Raw genomic sequence first — 17,775 nt, forward strand, 5'->3', positions numbered from 1 at the left:
TTATTTATGAGGTGGGATTCAATACTGGCTTTAGGCCTGTCTTTAAGGCTATAGCCTCTTATAGTTTACTCTTATTGACAGATGTGTGGTCTTCATTAATATTACATTTTGACATCCTAACAGATATTCATTCCCAAAGGAAAGCAGCAAAGTAAAGTTTTTGGACTCCACCAAAACATTCTCAATACTTTAATGCTATAACTTTGACAGGAAGACAGTGATGCTTCTGCTGAATCAGTGGCAGCTTTAAGATGTTCTGCTGTCATATGAAAGGATGCATCTTTGCAAAGCTAAATTAAACAGAATGTGAGGATATGTTTGCAATTTTATCTTTTTTATTGTTGCGTGTCCTGAGAGCATGGATCATAGCTAAATTGGTTTGGTGAGTGTTTACCTTGAGCTAAGAGTTCGCTATGATTTGCTCAGTTTTGATCTGGTAGGTCAGTCCAGGGTAAAAGTATCCTGCTCCATTGACAAGAGATATGAGTCTCTACTGCTTGATCTAAAAAAAATAATCAATGAGGCCCACAGTGTCATAAATTATATTGCAGGAAATTGGAATGGCTTGGGGGTGAGAGTCTTACATTTCAGTCGAAGAGATGCCAAGAGTTGTATGAATAGACTCGATAAATTGAATGACATTTTGTTGTGCTCATTCAGACGTACATTCATAGCTTTGCTTCATAAGGTTTTCTTTCATGTAACTTAGAATGGGCAGTTTTCTGTCTTTTAAATTATTCAGGTGCATATACATACAGGCACATAAAGAACGCATGTGCACACACACACACACACACACACACACACACACACACACACACACACACACACACACACACACACACACACACACACACACACACACACACACACGCCTCCCTGTTCCTCTCCCATGAGTGGACAGAATCCCTGTAGATGACTGTCACTTGTGGACCCATGGTTGGTTCAGTGGTCAGAGAATGGGAGGCAACAGAGAAAGAAATTATTGTCATCTACTCAATTATTCATGTATGAATGAACTCAATACTCAGCGATACAGAGAACTTTGACTTGACATGAAGCATAGCTGTCTCATGCCCAAGCACAAAATGTCTCATTATCAAGAGAGCTCTATTCAGCGCTTTTACCAAGGCAATAAGTCATGTTGTTAAGTAGTTTTCAATCATCATCAGGCATTGTGATTTCATTCGTGGGTACAGCAATAATTTAGACATTTTTGATACATTATATTTTTAGTTTTCAAAAAAGGACACTACACCACAGCTCTTTCAAAAGGCCCTGTGAACATCAGTCGTAAGATTTCCACACAATGTAAATGTAGCATCTCTTGATTGCTCCTATATTGTCCAGAGGCATGCCAGTGCTTATCTCACCTGTTTCACTTTTTCCCTCCTTCATGACACTCTTCTGACAGTACAGAGTCTAACCTTGGAGATAGATCACCAACAGTTAGCTTTGCTGGTGGGAACTAAACGCTCAGCTCGCTTTTCAAGCCAAACCAAGCTAAACATGGCTTTGTTTACTCCATACACCTCTCGCCAACCTTTAACACTAGCATCTATTCACTAAGTGGACTGCTGCATTATAACCTCACACACTTTCCAGTCGTGACTGGCAGAGAAGGACATTGTATCCCATGTTGTGTTTACTTCATACCGGCAAAACCACCTTTGATGGGATTAGAACTAAAAATGTGCTTTAGCGGGCCTGGGAAGCTGCTAGCAGGGAGAATGTGCAGGGATTTATGCATTTTTGATGCAGCGTGAGGAGGAGTGGAACTATGAAAAGGTTTCATGACCTACTTAGCTTTGCCGTGGAATTCAGACGACTCGTCATGCCACAAAAACAGAAGATTTTCTCTTACTGTATGTGTACTTGTAAAGAGAGATGCACGCAAAGTGTGCTCTATCGCATGTTCTTCTCTGCCCTACTGTTTGCGCTTGAGGGACGACACATTTATTTTTATTTTCTCTTCATATCTCTCAAGCATTAGTGTGTGTATCTTGCTCCATGAGCTGCATCTCATTATTTTGTCTGTTATATTGAAAAAAGCATCCATGAAAAAGCCTCTGACATCCTGCAACACTTTTGCCTGAAATCAACTGATATAGGATCTGGCTGGCTGTAGGCACACACACACACACACACACACACACACACACACACACACACACACACACACACACACACACACACACACACACACACACACACACACACACACACACACACACACACACACACACACACACACACACACACACACACACTCACACATACACACACACACGCAGACCACAACACTTACTGTCAACCACACAAGCACTGGACTAACGACAACTTCTCCCTCCTTCCCCATCTAAGGGAAAAATGCAATTTTCTTTGCGACATGGCCTTGTACACAAATTAATTTTCCTTTGCAGTCTAGCCCCTTCTACCCTCCTTTCTCCATCACCTCCTCTCTCTGTCCATCTCTTTCTCGGTAGCTATGGCAACACAGTGTTGTACGTTGTCAGCTTCTCAAACAAAATGGTTTTGTCCGATTCCTGCTTTACCGTCACCCTGTAGAGCGAGAGAGAGAGAGAGAGAGAGAGAGAGAGAGAGAGAGAGAGAGAGAGAGAGAGAGAGAGAGAGAGAGACTCTTTCTCATTGCTCCTATGTTTTTGTCAGTCACCTCAATACAGGCCATTCAATAAGCGATTCATTAGAAAAGACCAGCACTCAGAAAATGCCCTCAATTGGAGTGCTTATGTGTCCCGGAAATGAGCTATTGTGAGACAAGAGTCGACCACCTGGTTGGGTTTTGTGTGTGTGTCAGTGTGTGATGTGCTTGTAGCTTCTGATGATTGATGATTGTTTGTGGACACTGTTGGCATGGCCTCCAGCCGGGTTAAATATGCGCTGGTTGACGAGTCCCAGGATGCATGGTGCTTGTGTGTGTGTCTGCATGTCTTGCTGTCATTGAGTTCATGTGTACTACTGGTAGCAGGCAGTGGATCATCTCCCCCTGTTGACGTGAAGCAGGGCTGGTCCAAAGCAGGCACACATAGTCATTAATGGACCTCTGAAAAACATCCAGGAAATACAAAATAATTGTCATGAAGTATTGAATTGTTCAAAGCAACAGATCAAATTTGTAAAATGAATGAACCTGTTATTTTAGTTTTGGAAAGTTATATTCATAAATGTTTAATCCCCCCTCCCCCCCTTTTTGTTAGAAATCAATAATAGAGCTATCCTAAAATGTCACTTTTTCTTGTATCTTTTCATTTCACTTGATGTAAGCATCCATTATCTTCAAACTGTTATCCTGCAATCCTCCATGTTCTCTGTAACTATTTAATCTTTTTTTTTTTACTGCTAAAGTGATGGTTGATAAGCACATTTGCTTGCCATGGTATGTCAGCCAGCCCACTCTTTGAAAGCATCCTTTGAAAAATACGGTTAGGTGATTAACTAAGACATGAATTGGATTGGAGCATAACACTGAAACGTAAACATCCCAGAGAAGATGTGTGAATGATGCAATGCTTACAGCCATGACCCTTAACTTTGAACTTCCTGGAGCTGAAAGAGCGAGAGAGAGAGAGAGAGAGAGAGAGAGACAGAAGGAATGAATGAGTGAAATAATGAGAGGGAATGAATGATGATGTTGATAAAATAGAGAAAGAAAGTAGAGGTTTGGCACAAGGAGAAGTTTACAGAATGAAGGAGAGACAGAGACTGGGCCAGGATTCCTGGGAGGCAGAGCGTTGTGCTGTAACAAGATTGATGTGTATGGACAGAATAATCCCTAGGCTGCGGAGAGGGACAGCCTCAACTGTGCTGTGCTCTATCCTACTTAGAACAGACACGCACGCACACACACACACACACACACACACACACACACACACACACACACACACACACACACACACACACACACACACACACACACACACACACACACACACACACACACACACACACACACACACACAGCCCTCCCACTCACCCACTATGACAGGCAGTTTTTTTCATTTAGTTCTACAGTCCACAATGCTCACAGTTCTAACAACAACCACCTGTCTTGTGCAGAATAAAGGCAGTTGATGCTACCCTCTCTGCTTTGTCATAAAAGTTGTCAATAGATGGTCCTCATAGGTTCGACAAGGATGAGTAATCTGTTTTTTTTAGACCTTTCTAAATGTCAAGAGCAATTCCTGCCTTATCCAACTCTCTCAATGGTCATTTGAAATAATACAAAAAAGACTACTGGCAAAGTCATCTGAACACACTCACACAAACATGACCTTTTGGTTATGGTGGGAAAAGTACCCATCAAAATACAATGTCCAATCCAAAATAAACTCCCATTATGTGGTACAATAAAACAAATTAATGAAAACATTACGCAGAGGTTATTGGCAGGTTAAGTCCCAGCAACACAAAAAAGACAGTGATCAAGTGCGGGGCCTCCAGTTTTCCTTCCATAACCATGACCATCATGCTTCTTTAACCTTCAGGGAATTAGCTTTATTGAACATATCAGAAACATTTACTCAATGTGTGTAAATAGTATAATGTTATGTGTGCCCTGGATGAGCTTTGCCAAGTCTGAGAACATAACTCTGATGTTGGCAACATAGACTGTATATACGTAAAAGACAAAAGCCACGGCAACCGTATTGTTTTTGTAGGATCCAGATTTTTTGGGGCAGCTTGCTTAACCTAATACTAAAACAATTCAAGATATAATTCTCTCTACACGTTTTGACCATTCTTATAAAAAAAAATCTGTGTATTGTTGTCAACTTAATGGAAGTGCACTGCTACATCGCTAGAGTACTTTTGGAAGGTACTCTTAAAATCACATGATCAAAGCTTTATTATCCAAACACAAATGGTTGAAGTTTGTTCAATATTAACAGTATGTTACAATTGTAACATAGCTGTACAAGAAGACAGTTGAGTGTTCTGTATTACAATGACTGAGTATGCCTTTAAGTCTTCCATCAGGTATTCCACATATTAGCCTTAATGCACTATAAAGGTAGCAGCACTATCTGTGACTAAGACAGACACAGAGCAGTAGGCTTACCTGCCAAGCACTCACACACCAAGCTCCCGTACTCTTGGAAAATCATCATTCCATGCCACTCAGCCCCCTTCACTGTTTAGAGACTGAGTTGATGCAGGCCGTTGCATTGTCTAGTTTGTCTATTTTTCAACTACAATATAAAATGTTTTTTCCTCTCTTATTCCTTATAACCTGGACATGACCTGAGTGGTGGTCTCCACTCTCCCTCAGTAGTATATAAGGCAGGCTGCTGGAGAGAGCTTTCAAAAAGTGGAGGAATTAACTTTTTATTGTGAATTCTTAGATAGCAGAACTCAGCAATATCCAGTAGGACTTCTGTACTAGAGACTTAAACTGAGAAGGAGGAGAGGGGGAGTAAGAAAGAAGGGATGGAACTTTCACACTGCAGTTGTTGTCCACAAAGCTTTAATATCCCTAATTGACAAGAACTATTTGAGGGACTGTGCCCCTTCTTATGTTTGAGTTTATAGGCCTTTCAGTCGAAGAAAACACGAACATAATCTAACAAGTTGCTTGACGGATAGCAATTTTTCATGTTGAGTTCATTTGGGGTTGGGTTGGCAGTGATAAAACAGAAAAAAAAAATTATGAGCAATGCCTTGAGTCAGAATCGACCGTGGTGTCTTTTTGTAGCAGCAGATACCATATGAGTCCACAAATCAAGAAGACTGGGGAAGAATTACTATCTGTCTTTTAGCGATTTCTTTCTCCGTGGTAGTCCTGGACACAGACAGCATACCATCAAGCTGACTCTTAACCCAATGTTGCAATCATTTACTACTGTACCATTCACCAACGTCTTTATCATTTACTAGTTAGCAGTTTTTAAAATACAAGTTTAAGATACATTACTGAACCTGTGTGTTTAAAACAACCTTCCTTCCTTTTTCAGCCAGAGTTATCATTCATGAGGAACTCAAACTACTACTACTACTACTACTACTGCTACTAAAAAGCATTGGATGACTATTTGACAAATTTTGCTTATCCACCTAATAGTGTGCACACAATTCCAGGCTGAAAAAATTAAATGAAAACAAAATAGCAACTAATTTACACATGACAGACATTTTGGTATTGGTGTAAAGAAAAAAGAATGATTACATTTTCATTTATTTTTGCTGCCTCAGTTTCAGGGTGATGGTGTTTTGCATGCTGGCTCAATGCCACGACTTACTGTGGCACTTCAATAAAATAAAGTCATTGTTAATGTTATTAGTAACACCTGTGATTATCCTACTGTGACAACTAAATATATCCGATGCTAAAAAGACCCAGTATTAGCTGACTTTTAACTGCAATACATGCACATCTCTGTAGAACATGAATGAAATACCCAAATCCAAAGTAGTGTCCTCAGGGACCCATTGGTTTGTGTCATGGGGATTAGGCCTTGGTCGGTCCCCCTCACTGGCTAGTGCAACATGTTCCAGCTGTTGTCAGACCTTGTCAAAAGCACAACAACCAGTAATAGGCTTACCACAGCGTCTGCTTCCTGCACAGCACAGATTGCTAATAAAGGTGCAATGTGTTAGCTGTGATTTTACTACCACTGGCCAATTTGAGCTTATCTCGGAGTGACAAGTTAGCCGATTGTGTATTTGTTATAGTGTGTGTGCACTTTTATTTATTATTGTGTTTTGGCACACATTTGCTTGAAGGATGATAGTTAATCGAGTGTGTATGTGTGTGTGTGTTTCAGAATAAGCAGGAGCCAACCAGACAGCACAGCTGTGTTTGTGTGTGTTTGTGTGTTTGTTTGTATGTGGGAGAGACAGAAAGTGAAAAAGAGAGAAAGAGACTTGTCTACACAACGTGCCATCATGGCTATTCCGGTGGCCATCTACACTTCAGAAAGCGAGGGATAGGTTCAGTGCAATAACAAGAGTCAGGCTGCAGGAAAAGAGGGAGAGAGGAGTTGATGCAGTGCAAACAGCCATCACCTGGAGCAGCCCAGTCAGTCAGTCTGTCACAGTGGAATATAAAGGCCAGGCTCTCCTCAGACAAGTGGTGGGTCCCTCATTTGTTTTCTTCTTTGTTGCAGACATGCAATGTGAAATAGACAGTTTAAAAAAAACTCCATCACTCCCGGTCTCAATTTTCCTTCATCCACTCTTCCTCTCTCAATCAATGTGTGCTCTCCTGGTATACTCTAGGGCCAGCTGTCTAAATGTTACCACAAGGAGACTTGATGCTTGCATACGCAACTCAGCGTCATCCTCGCCGCTTCCTCCTCCCTTTTCTTTCCTTCTTGTGTCTCTTTTCCAAGTAAGGCTATCTCACATAACGCTTTGGCTATTGTTTATTTTTCACTTTGGTTCCTTTAAGTGTGTGATTTATCTGTCAGCCATGTTTTCCTGGTCATTTAGAAAGAGAAAGAAAAGGCATGTTGGGTGCTAGGTTACACCCCAGTGGACCTCTCAATTGCCCATAGAGGCTCATTGATGGGGAACAAATAGCTGTGGCTTCTTCACAAGCCCCTGTCTCAAGCAGGCAAGATGAGGCTGCCACTGCTGCGAGACAAGTTAAGTCAACAGTGAGAAGTGTTGTTGACCTTAATTGACAGATGAATGAACCCAAAGGAGCCCTCTTTATCAAATTGCTCTTGATATACAGTACTAATAGGAAAATCAGATATGCTACGGTTACATTGACTGCAAACTCGAATAGTAAAGGTTTGCTGAACTGTTTCACATACTCAGCAGCACCCACAACCATTCCTGTTTCTACCGTAGTTGTTATCGACAGCCATGACAAAGTGTTGAGGATTAGTTGGGTTTTCTACACGGGGAAATAGATAATCTCCTTTAGATCTGACCTGATCGGCTGCACCCAGACAACTGTATAGAGATTTATAATGCAGAGGCTGCTGGATTCAACCAAGGCTCACAGTTCCTCTCCTGGCTTAGAGATGTGGAAGTAATTTGGTGAGGAATGTGTGCAGGGGGCACATGAAGCTGTTGGATGATATTTATTTCAGAATTTCAGATTTTGAATAGACACATCATGGTGGCTGGATGCATTCGTACATGTGTATGGTTCATGGGAATACCTTGAAAGGGGATTTAAAGAGTGACAATGCATTATGTTTCTGTTAATAGTGCAAATATATAAATGAGGTCATTGCAGTGTGTAAAATTCACCTAACATGTTTGTAGCTCCTGGAAGCATCGTACTTTATTATCGATTGTTTTTCATACTTGTATAGGCATGTTACAAGAGAGATGCATTGTGGGAACAAGTAAGAGAATTCATCTCCATTCAAAATAAATTTCCATTTTTAGTGGTATAAGCATCATGATGTCTGATCTCAAGGCATTTTTCCAGTAACAATTCCCGTCCCATCCAAGGAAAATGAACATTCTTTATGTCATGAGTGTTGTCTTGCATTGTTTTATCAGCCAAAAATGTCACAGTGTCTTTGAAGGAGCCTTGTTGCATGTTTATAGTTTAACAGCCATAAACCAGGGCATGGGTCGCAAACTCCGGCAAATGCTGAAAAATGCAGCAAATAATGCACTCGGAATATTTATTCTGATTCAGGTGTATACATGCCTCAATTATGCAATAATGATTGGAATTCTCCAGCTATCTTAATGCGATTATGCCTTATTCTGATTATAAGATTATTCTGATTAAGCAGAGGAATAACTGCTGTTTACATGGCTGTGTCTTTAGTCTGAATATGACCTTAAACAGGTTAATATTGGAGCGTTGCTGTTCATGAATAAATGCAGTGTGTTAAGAGCAGATTGCTTTTGACATAAGATCAGGCCCTCCATTCCCTGTTCCCTCTGTTGTTCTCACTTTCTCTATATCCCTCTATCTCCCTGTGTCTCTGTCTCTGTGTGGTATTGGGCCTCAGGTTGCTGATTTGGGTGTAGTAATTTGCCATTAGATGAGGAACAGGGAAGGGGCAGCTGCCTCTGTTTGCAGACCTAACAAGGCATTTCATCATGGTTAGCTCCAGCCTGGTGCTCTGATCAGCTCTTGTTCTGGTCACAAAATCGCACACGAGATCACGGAAACACACTCAAGGGTGCACACCATGTATACACCTATGTATGCTGGTTTGTGGTTTACCCAGCAGGTTCATTTAGGAGGGAAATTATGACAATATAAAATCTCACAGTCCTAGGGTTTGAGAAATGGGTAATCCCCAAAAAGTTGTTTCTCAGATATGGTGAAGATTTTGGATGCGTTTTAACTGTGACCTATTATTGCTGCAATGCACTTTGAAGATCATTTCAGAAAAACAGACCATTGATGCACTGCTGACCTTTAACGACTATACAGAAGTTCTAATCCAAATATATAATGGATGAAAATGATCTCATAGAACATTAGATGTTGGTTAAAAAAAGGCGTTTCAATCTGACATTTCAGAGCAGCTGTTTCCTCACATTCGGCCTAATTGATTGGGATTTATCAGTAGAACAATAACAGTAAGCTAATGTCATCGTGCAATGATAAATCTGCAAGGCACAATCCCAGCAGCTTTGTGTAAAGGTCAGAATAAAGGAAAAGGTAATGGAGACGATGGATAGAGGTACATTCAGGGGCGGGGGTAGGGGGGGTCCTTCTTGGCCAGCTGTCCCTTATCCTCTAAATGGTAAGGGTAGTGGTGAAATCTCACTTCTATGAAACATCAGGCTGAGGCAGAGACCTTTTGCAAAACATTTAATTGGCAATAAAGCCTGTATATTGGAAGAAAAATACCTCCTAAATTCAGCAACTGAAGTAAAACTCGAGTCAGATTCCAGTGTACGAAGGCTAGGATATCATCATGAATCTTTAACTTTAGACAGGGTTATATGCCTCTCTCTCGAGTGTCCATCTTCATGTTCTTCCGTCATCAGCCCTCAACACTCTACCCAACAACTCTCACACTGCACACACACACACACACACACGCGCCTCTCTTGGCCGTCCCCCAAGGCGGTCGGACAGATTACTACGGGCGTTAACCCCATCGATCTGCTCCAAATGGCCTCCAAATGCCAGGAATTAGATTTCATACTGGAGGAAGAGGGAAATAAAAAGCGCTGTAGTAGCTATGTCTTGCTGATCGACTTGGGAAGCTAAGTGCTGCTATGCCTCCCTTCCTCATTGTACCTGCCTTCCCTCGGAACATCTTTGCTTTTGTCTGGACAGTTATATTTCTCTCTTTTTAAACCTGGGTTTTGAGCATATTGCTTGAGGGGGAAATGGGACGTAAGATACAGCCTGTACCCACACACCTTTTATTGACACATGGGTCAGCACTAAATAACAATATGCAACAGTTAAGAGTGAAATAAATTAATGAATAGGAGGGAATCATTCACTCGGAAAATGTCAAAAGGACATGATTTGAGCTATTTGATCAATAGAAAGTTGCTCTATATTTTTTTTTGCAGGGCAGTGTGCCACTGCTGAGCATTATAGAGAGACACTGAGTCAATGTCACAGCGATGAATTACTCCATTGTGGGGTTATAATGGAGGGTAGGTTTATAACACTGGCTTTATTAGTGCACGCTTAATGTCAGGCTAAACCTCTTCTCTCTCTCTCTCCCTCTCTCTCTCTGCCTTTATTCCACTGCTTGTTTCGCCCACTTTCTCGCACCATCAACTTCACTATCTCCCATGTCTCTTTGTGTTCTATTATATTCTGCTGCCTCTCTCTCTCTCTCTCTCTCTCCTCTATCCCCCATTCTAACTGTCTGGCAAAACACTTTCCAGAGTCTTCATAGCTGTATAAGTATTGATTAATGTCCAAGTGGTTGTGCTACCTAATGAGAGGCTAAATATAACCGACGCTACACGCCGGCCCTGCCACGGCCTCCTCCCTCATGTAGCGCACAATAAGTGTGGATAGTTAAACCGTTGGCATGACAACAACAATGATTCTGTGAGCGGTCACAACAGAAGTAAAGCGAGGATGACTGAAGCAGAAGGGATGAACAGATAACGAGAGAGAAAAAAGCTTTTCATTTTCCTGGTTTTTAATGACTCGCTGTAAATGCAGTCGAGCGATTCCACAGCCATATGAGTAAATTACACATGTGACATCAGCCTGACACCATGGACGAATCGATTGGCCGAGCAAAATAAAAATGATTAATGAATTATTTTGATAGTTGATAAATGGCTGAAGTTGTTTAACATACAAACGTGCCAGACATTGTTTAGTTACAGCTTCTCAATTCTGAAGATCTGTTGCTTTTCTTGGGTCATTGTAAACTGAGGAATTTTGGTTTTTGGACTAAAGGTTGGATGGCACTAGCACTATATGTTGCCTTGGGCTATAGGGAAATACCAAATTATGAATCATCAATAAGATAATGAGCAGATTAATCAATAATGAAAATAATGATTAGTTGTCGCTATATATATGACCTTTGGTTCTCATCAAAAATCAGCTTGAACCTACAGAATCACCGAGCTCTAATGTGCATTGACAAGTTGCCCACATTTCTTCTCAGTTACATGGTAACCAACCGAAAGTCATAATCCCACCAACTCACCTTGTTATGGGCAGCAGGAGATGAATGATACAAGTACGCCAATGGGATATCTTCTTTTAACAGCCTGCTGCTTTATTCAGCTGTGTGGCCAGGATAATAGATCCCCTCTGTTTCTAGTCACATCTTCTTCCTCTCATTTTACCTGAGGCTTATCCGCAATGTAGTACATTTTTGACATTCGTAAAAGAGTCAATGACTTAAATCTAAGCACATGACTAAATCTAACTGTGAAGGAGTGAGTGCAATGCAGAAAATAGGCGGTAAAAGCTCATGTGTGTTTATATTATGCAGCAAATACATTTAGAGCTCCTAGGCTATCATCCACCTGAGCAGACAAGATGAAGACAAGATGTCAACCTTGCAGCCATGACACTTGGGTGTTCTTAACAAAGTTACCAACAGATCAAAACATAGAGTCCTATATGTGTGATTAGAAGTTTCATCCCTCCACTTTCGATTTTCAGTTTTTCAATCTGCACGGTGAAGGGCTGACTGTGCTGTTGTTCAGTGGGAAATTTCATTCAGGTGCCAGCTAACAAGGTCAGCTAAATAACCCTCCCCCCCCTCCCCCCCCACACACACACCCACACACACGGTCACACACACCCACACACCTGCTCACACCAACCACCTGCCACTCACTCAGTCATTCCATCTACCCTTCAGCCTCACCCAGGAACACAATCTTTTCTTGAGTGACTTGAGCAGCAATAATAGAAGACTGAGGACGGTAGTCTTCTGCTGCTGATAGGAAGATCATTGCAAACTGTGGAGACCAGGGACTTACAGCAAAACCAGTTGCTCATGTAGCAACAATCAATAGTAACCTACAGTTTTTTCTTCTTCTCTCAATTCTCTAATTTTTTTCTCTCTCTCTCTCTCTATCTCTTTTGCACACTTTTTCTCTTGTTGCTATAGCGACGTTAAATGGCTGCATTCTGCAGCAGTGGATCAGAGCGGGGGTCTGCTCTTGCAGTCTGTGATATATACATTGTTTTACATGGTTTCAAAACACACACACACACACACACACACGCACACACACACACACACACACACACACGGCTGCAATTATTGTATGTAAATAAGTGCCACAGCGCATAGAGACTATAACAAGTTAAATGTTATATAAATGTCACATCCTTTTTCATGAGCAGTTAACGTCACAGTGAACTTATAAGAATGCTGTTTTTGTAGTTCATCGATCACAGTATGTGGAAGTATAATTACCCTTTACCCAGAACAGTGTTATTTCTGAGAGTTGGTAATTACTGAGTTTTAGATTTGAAAGCTGAATCAAATATTCAGATAATTCAGCAATATTTTCCATAACTTTATCTTCCCTTCCTTCACTCTTCCTATCTCTCATTTTAGCTTTACCTTCAATATATTTCTACAGTCTTGATTTTTTTAAAAACTTTTTTATATATACAGTATATATATTTTCTTACAACATAAATTAATCAAACTGTCAAATTCTCTCTTTTCAGTGTGACAACGCCAAGGGTCTGAGGGCATTCTTTGATGCCATATGCTACGGTCCCAAACACCTGATGATCTTTGGTGGAGTCTGCCCCTCTGTGACCTCCATCATCGCAGAGTCCTTGGAGGGCTGGAATCTGGTGCAGGTAAGGCGTGTGTTGTATATGTCAACATGCCTGCGTGGCGTGCGTGTGGCCTATATGTATAAACCTGGATGCTGTTGTCTGTTGCTGGGTAGTAAAGTGAAATAACTCCTGTGTACTGTCGAGTACCAGGCCAATGGTTTATTGTTGTTTTTAGCGTTACTAGCAGAACACCTAAATGTGCTACCTCACTGAGTTTCCAGAAATTCTTGTGCCTTTTTTTAGAATTGCAGTGTGCAGATAGGTCCTTGGATTTCATAGGGTTCCAACTCATGGCTTAATCCTTCATTAACCTTGTCAGGGTCAATGTCTAATTGGCGTTGATCTAATCCGTAAAATCCTCTCTAATTTTACGATCAGAAGCAGAGTCAAATGGCCCAAACCCCATTGTACAGAATAACACTCAAAATCAGTTCTTAAAATGTTTTGCTCAACTTCCAATAAGCACTGAGCATGTTATCAAATGATAAAATTGAGCGAGGACTTCTCCTCATGCTGATATCTAGCTGAGAATATATAATAATGGGGTGTTTGTTTTGTCATTGTAATGAGCTAATAAAGGTGTTGCTACTCGGTCCAGTCGATGTTTATGTAATAGATTTTACCATACAATTAGGCTATGCTCCTGCTTGCTCAATGTAATTTGCTACCATTAACTTAGTAGAGCTTTTTAACTGCAGGCAATAAACACCACTCATTCTTACATTTGTTAAACTTTTGACCCCCTGAGTTATTTCTTACAGTTTCTATGACTGTACTGTACTGCAGTACCAAAGAGGGGATATGCCTCCTTTCAAAGAATACATTCCATCTGCTGCGAACCCTACAAAGGTTATCAGGCACAGATAAGAAGGGAGCAATGCTTGTGCTTGGAAGAGATAGCATAATTCAAGAGGCTTCATTTTGAACTGAATGTCACATTACGTGGCATATTTCCTCCGCTTGCAATTACTGTGAATCTGCTGCTTTTCATGTTTCTCTTTGCTGACTGTCTTGTCAGGGCCACTGGAGAGTGAAAGGATTGGCAGGATGAGGGAATGAAAGGATGAATACATTTTGCTATGTGGAAACTTCATTCTGCTGGTAATGATCTCAGTCCAGAAACAGGGGCTTTCGAGCCATAGTTGAATTTTAAGTGCTCTCAAGTATTTCTCTGTCTTGTTTGTGTGTGTCCGTATGCGTGCGGACTCTCCCCTCTGTTTATTTGTTTATTGGGTACGGGTAGTGATTACCTGTGAGCAATGCGGTAGCAATCTTCTGCTCTGCGGAACACTCTGACTAGTGCAATGCATTCCCCCAGAGCACTTTACCAACCAGGCTCTTTTTGTATTTAATACATAGACTAATACCAACAAATGCATGCCCATCTGATTCCAAATACACATTGTGAAACTGCCTGAATACAAGACAGCATGAGATTTGAGGGAAACATGTAAAGTTGAATGGCTAAGGCACATACAATTTACCTGTGTTTAATGGAGATGTCCTAATAATAATAACATGTGTTAATGGGTGACTGTCATTCGCTGATGCAACAAACAACTACATTGTTTTAGGCCAGCCGACATAAAGGTGTAAGGGCCCTATAAGATATTTTCAAATCGGGTAGCTACCCAGCACCACGTTGAAGACAGTTATCTATTGAAGTATTGTAGTATCATAATTATCATAATTACTGGTGTGTTCACTTGTCTATTAGTGGTGTGTTCATTTGTCTAGTGGGAGTGTTTATGTGTGCATGGTTTATATTTCTAGTGTGGTTCAATAGCAGAATTTTGCATTTTTCCGGGATACAAGATGTCTTTGCATAACTGAGCTACATCCTAGTATGACTCACCAAGCAGCTATAATGGGCACTGGAAATCTGCAGCGACACACGTCAGTGGATGTAAACGACACACCAGATAGCTTTTGGTTGTTCTGTGGAGCATGAATGCACAACAAGGCAGTACCTTTCTGTTCAGTTATCATGTACTAATCAAGCTGGTTCTTGCATTTGCCAACTAGATTGTTGGCCTGAGCCTCTCCACCTCATATATGAGCCCACTGACATTCATGTGTTCCCCATTAAGTGTGTTTGTGTGTGTGTGTGTGTGTGTGTGTGTGTGTGTGTGTGTGTGTGTGTGTGTGTGTGTGTGTGTGTGTGTGTGTGTGTGTGTGTGTGTGTGTGTGTGTGTGTGTGTGTGTGTGTGTGTGTGTGTGTGTGCGTGTGTGTGTTTGTGTGTGTGTGAGAGAGAGAAAGCGTTTGTATGCAGTGCATGCTTAAGTTTTTTTAATGAGAAACAAACACCTCTGCTCTGACAACAGCTGTGGTGGGAGGTGGTTAGCCATTGCCTCCAAGCTAGAATAATACATTTGTCTAAAGGATTGAAAGAAGAAAGGAGATGAAAGGAAGGATGTGAGAAGAAGACGTGCCTTTACTGAACCATAGAGGTGACGCGGGAATGTTTAATTTTATAACCCAGCCCTGGCAACCTGTCTTCAAAACTTGAGTTGTTGACGTTGAAGCAAACACTGAATAGTCTATGGAGATTTTCTGGGCCAGGCTCATCATTTTCACATCAAAACAGTGAACTCACAGATGCTTTTTTTACAATAGACATCGCTGGAGAGAGAAAAACACTCCTGGATAAAGCTTATAATCTATACCGGTATTTAAAATAGCTTTCAATCAGCATTCCTGCCTAATGAAGTCAGCGATGATCAACTCCCACTGCATACCAATTCATTAAGTTCTATAAAGGCTAATAGCCAATTTTTTTTTTCATTCAGGTGGAATTGTGCCTTAATAATAAATGGATCCTGAAACCTACCTGATAAGGGTTGATAAGGGATGATATAAAGATGCAAATAATAGTAGTACTGATTGTGAAGATGGAGGAAGGAGAAAAAGGAAAAAAAAATCAGGAAGAAGAAATGGCTAGCTGTATTAACTGTGTTCCGGACTGGGTGGCTACACTGCACACTCTAACATGGCAGTGTAAGTCACGTAAAACTCAACAATGGCATTGTGCAGTAAAGCTTGTGAAACAACTCGCAACGTTTCTTTATCCCTTCGTTGAAACATTGTGATCAGGAACAATACAACATTTTTAATTTTATTAGAGAAACAAACTTGTAGAGAGATAACCTTCATCAACAATATGACATTGAAGGATGCCTTCAATATGAATTTCTTTTCCATTTTTTGTGTCACAGATCTTTTGACTTTCCTCCCAGGCTCCCTGGCTCTGTACTTAGACACGTCTTGTAATGCAGTACTGTACATTTGCTTAAAATGACTGCTGAAGCTAATTAAAATGGTGGATAAGAATGCTGCCGGGGCCAATGGACAGATGGTGAGGAGACGATTGTGGGAATGATGGAGGAAAAGGACAGTTGCAAACATGGACTGTATAAGCATAGAATTGAAATAAATAAAAAAAAGGGCAGGACCAAGCTGTGTTTGTGAGCTGCCATCAGCCAAAAAATGACACTGATTGCTGTGTTTTTATAACCACAAGACAATGAATATTTGCAGCAATCTTGGTCTTTGATTCATTTTGTGTTCTCCTCTCCAAAATATCATATCATTTCAGGAAGCATGGCAAGCTTTTCAAAAAACTTGCTGTTACAGGTTTCTGTAGTCAACATGCTACACTGTCTTTAGCCCTCTCCTTTAACTTACCAGAGGTCCTTATACTCTACAGCAGCAGTGTCTATCTTCTGTCAATGGCTCATTGAGCGCTATGAAATAGCAGCATCCCAGCATCCCGCCAGTTGCTTGGCCCTCCTCACTCACCAATTAGGCATATCAGTGGTGGCACTGTTCATTTTCAGCCACATCGAGTGTCTAATGAGAAATCATGCTTGCCGATTATTTTGCCTCCTGTAATTTGAAAGAGAAGAAGACAAGACAGAGTTTTCCCTTCAAAATGTAATATTTGTAGAGGTGTACTTACATTGTAGATGGCAGGGGTTTTTGTGTCATTTGTGTCAGTCTTTTTTTAAATGGTACTGAAAAGAGGCAGTATTTTGAATTGTTTTGAACAATGGTGAATATGACTTTCAAGGATGCAGTTTCAAAGTGAGTCCTCTACCTCAATCTAAAGCTTGCAAAACTTTGGCACCAAACCTCTGATTAATTTATCTTGCAGTAGGGAAACTAAATAATGGAGTCAACATATAGGAGGAGAAAAAAGTGGGTACTTTACTCCAGACCTGAACATAGGGCTAATATTTCCCTGTATATGAAGCTCATTTTTCTTCGGCACTTGCTGTATTGATCGTCGACGCTTCATTAAACCAGGCAATTTAGGAACAGCAAAGTTCCATCCCTGCCTGCATCCAGTGCAGGATTCTCCTGTTTGAAGCCTCCTCTAACTAGTGTCTCCCTTTTCCCCATTTTCTTTCTCTCACTCTCCCTGAGTGCCACACTGGATGCTTCAATAAAATATGTGATGCCTAGCACTGCAGTATTCTGCTTCGCTTACGTCAAGTCCTCCTGTGTACCGTATCAATATTTCATGACTTTCACAGTTTAGGCTAAAATCTCTGAGTGCAACGGCAAGGATGGTGTG

The 17,775-nt window shown here is 41.0% G+C and overlaps 1 protein-coding gene across 1 annotated transcript in view; it reads left to right on the plus strand.

Annotated features, from left to right (window-relative positions):
* gabbr2 (gamma-aminobutyric acid (GABA) B receptor, 2) overlaps positions 1-17,775 on the plus strand; it is a gene marked incomplete at both ends in the record, with an annotated part of 155,777 nt that overhangs the window by 26,341 nt on the left and 111,661 nt on the right. The window contains one exon of the mRNA XM_080045922.1: positions 13,082-13,219. Coding sequence (XP_079902048.1) covers positions 13,082-13,219 — 138 coding nt within the window. The remainder of the gene's footprint in view (positions 1-13,081; positions 13,220-17,775) is intronic.

The sequence above is a fragment of the Ammodytes marinus genome, assembly GCF_949987685.1.
Source record: "Ammodytes marinus genome assembly, chromosome: 17".
NCBI classification, from domain to species: Eukaryota; Metazoa; Chordata; class Actinopteri; order Uranoscopiformes; family Ammodytidae; genus Ammodytes; species Ammodytes marinus.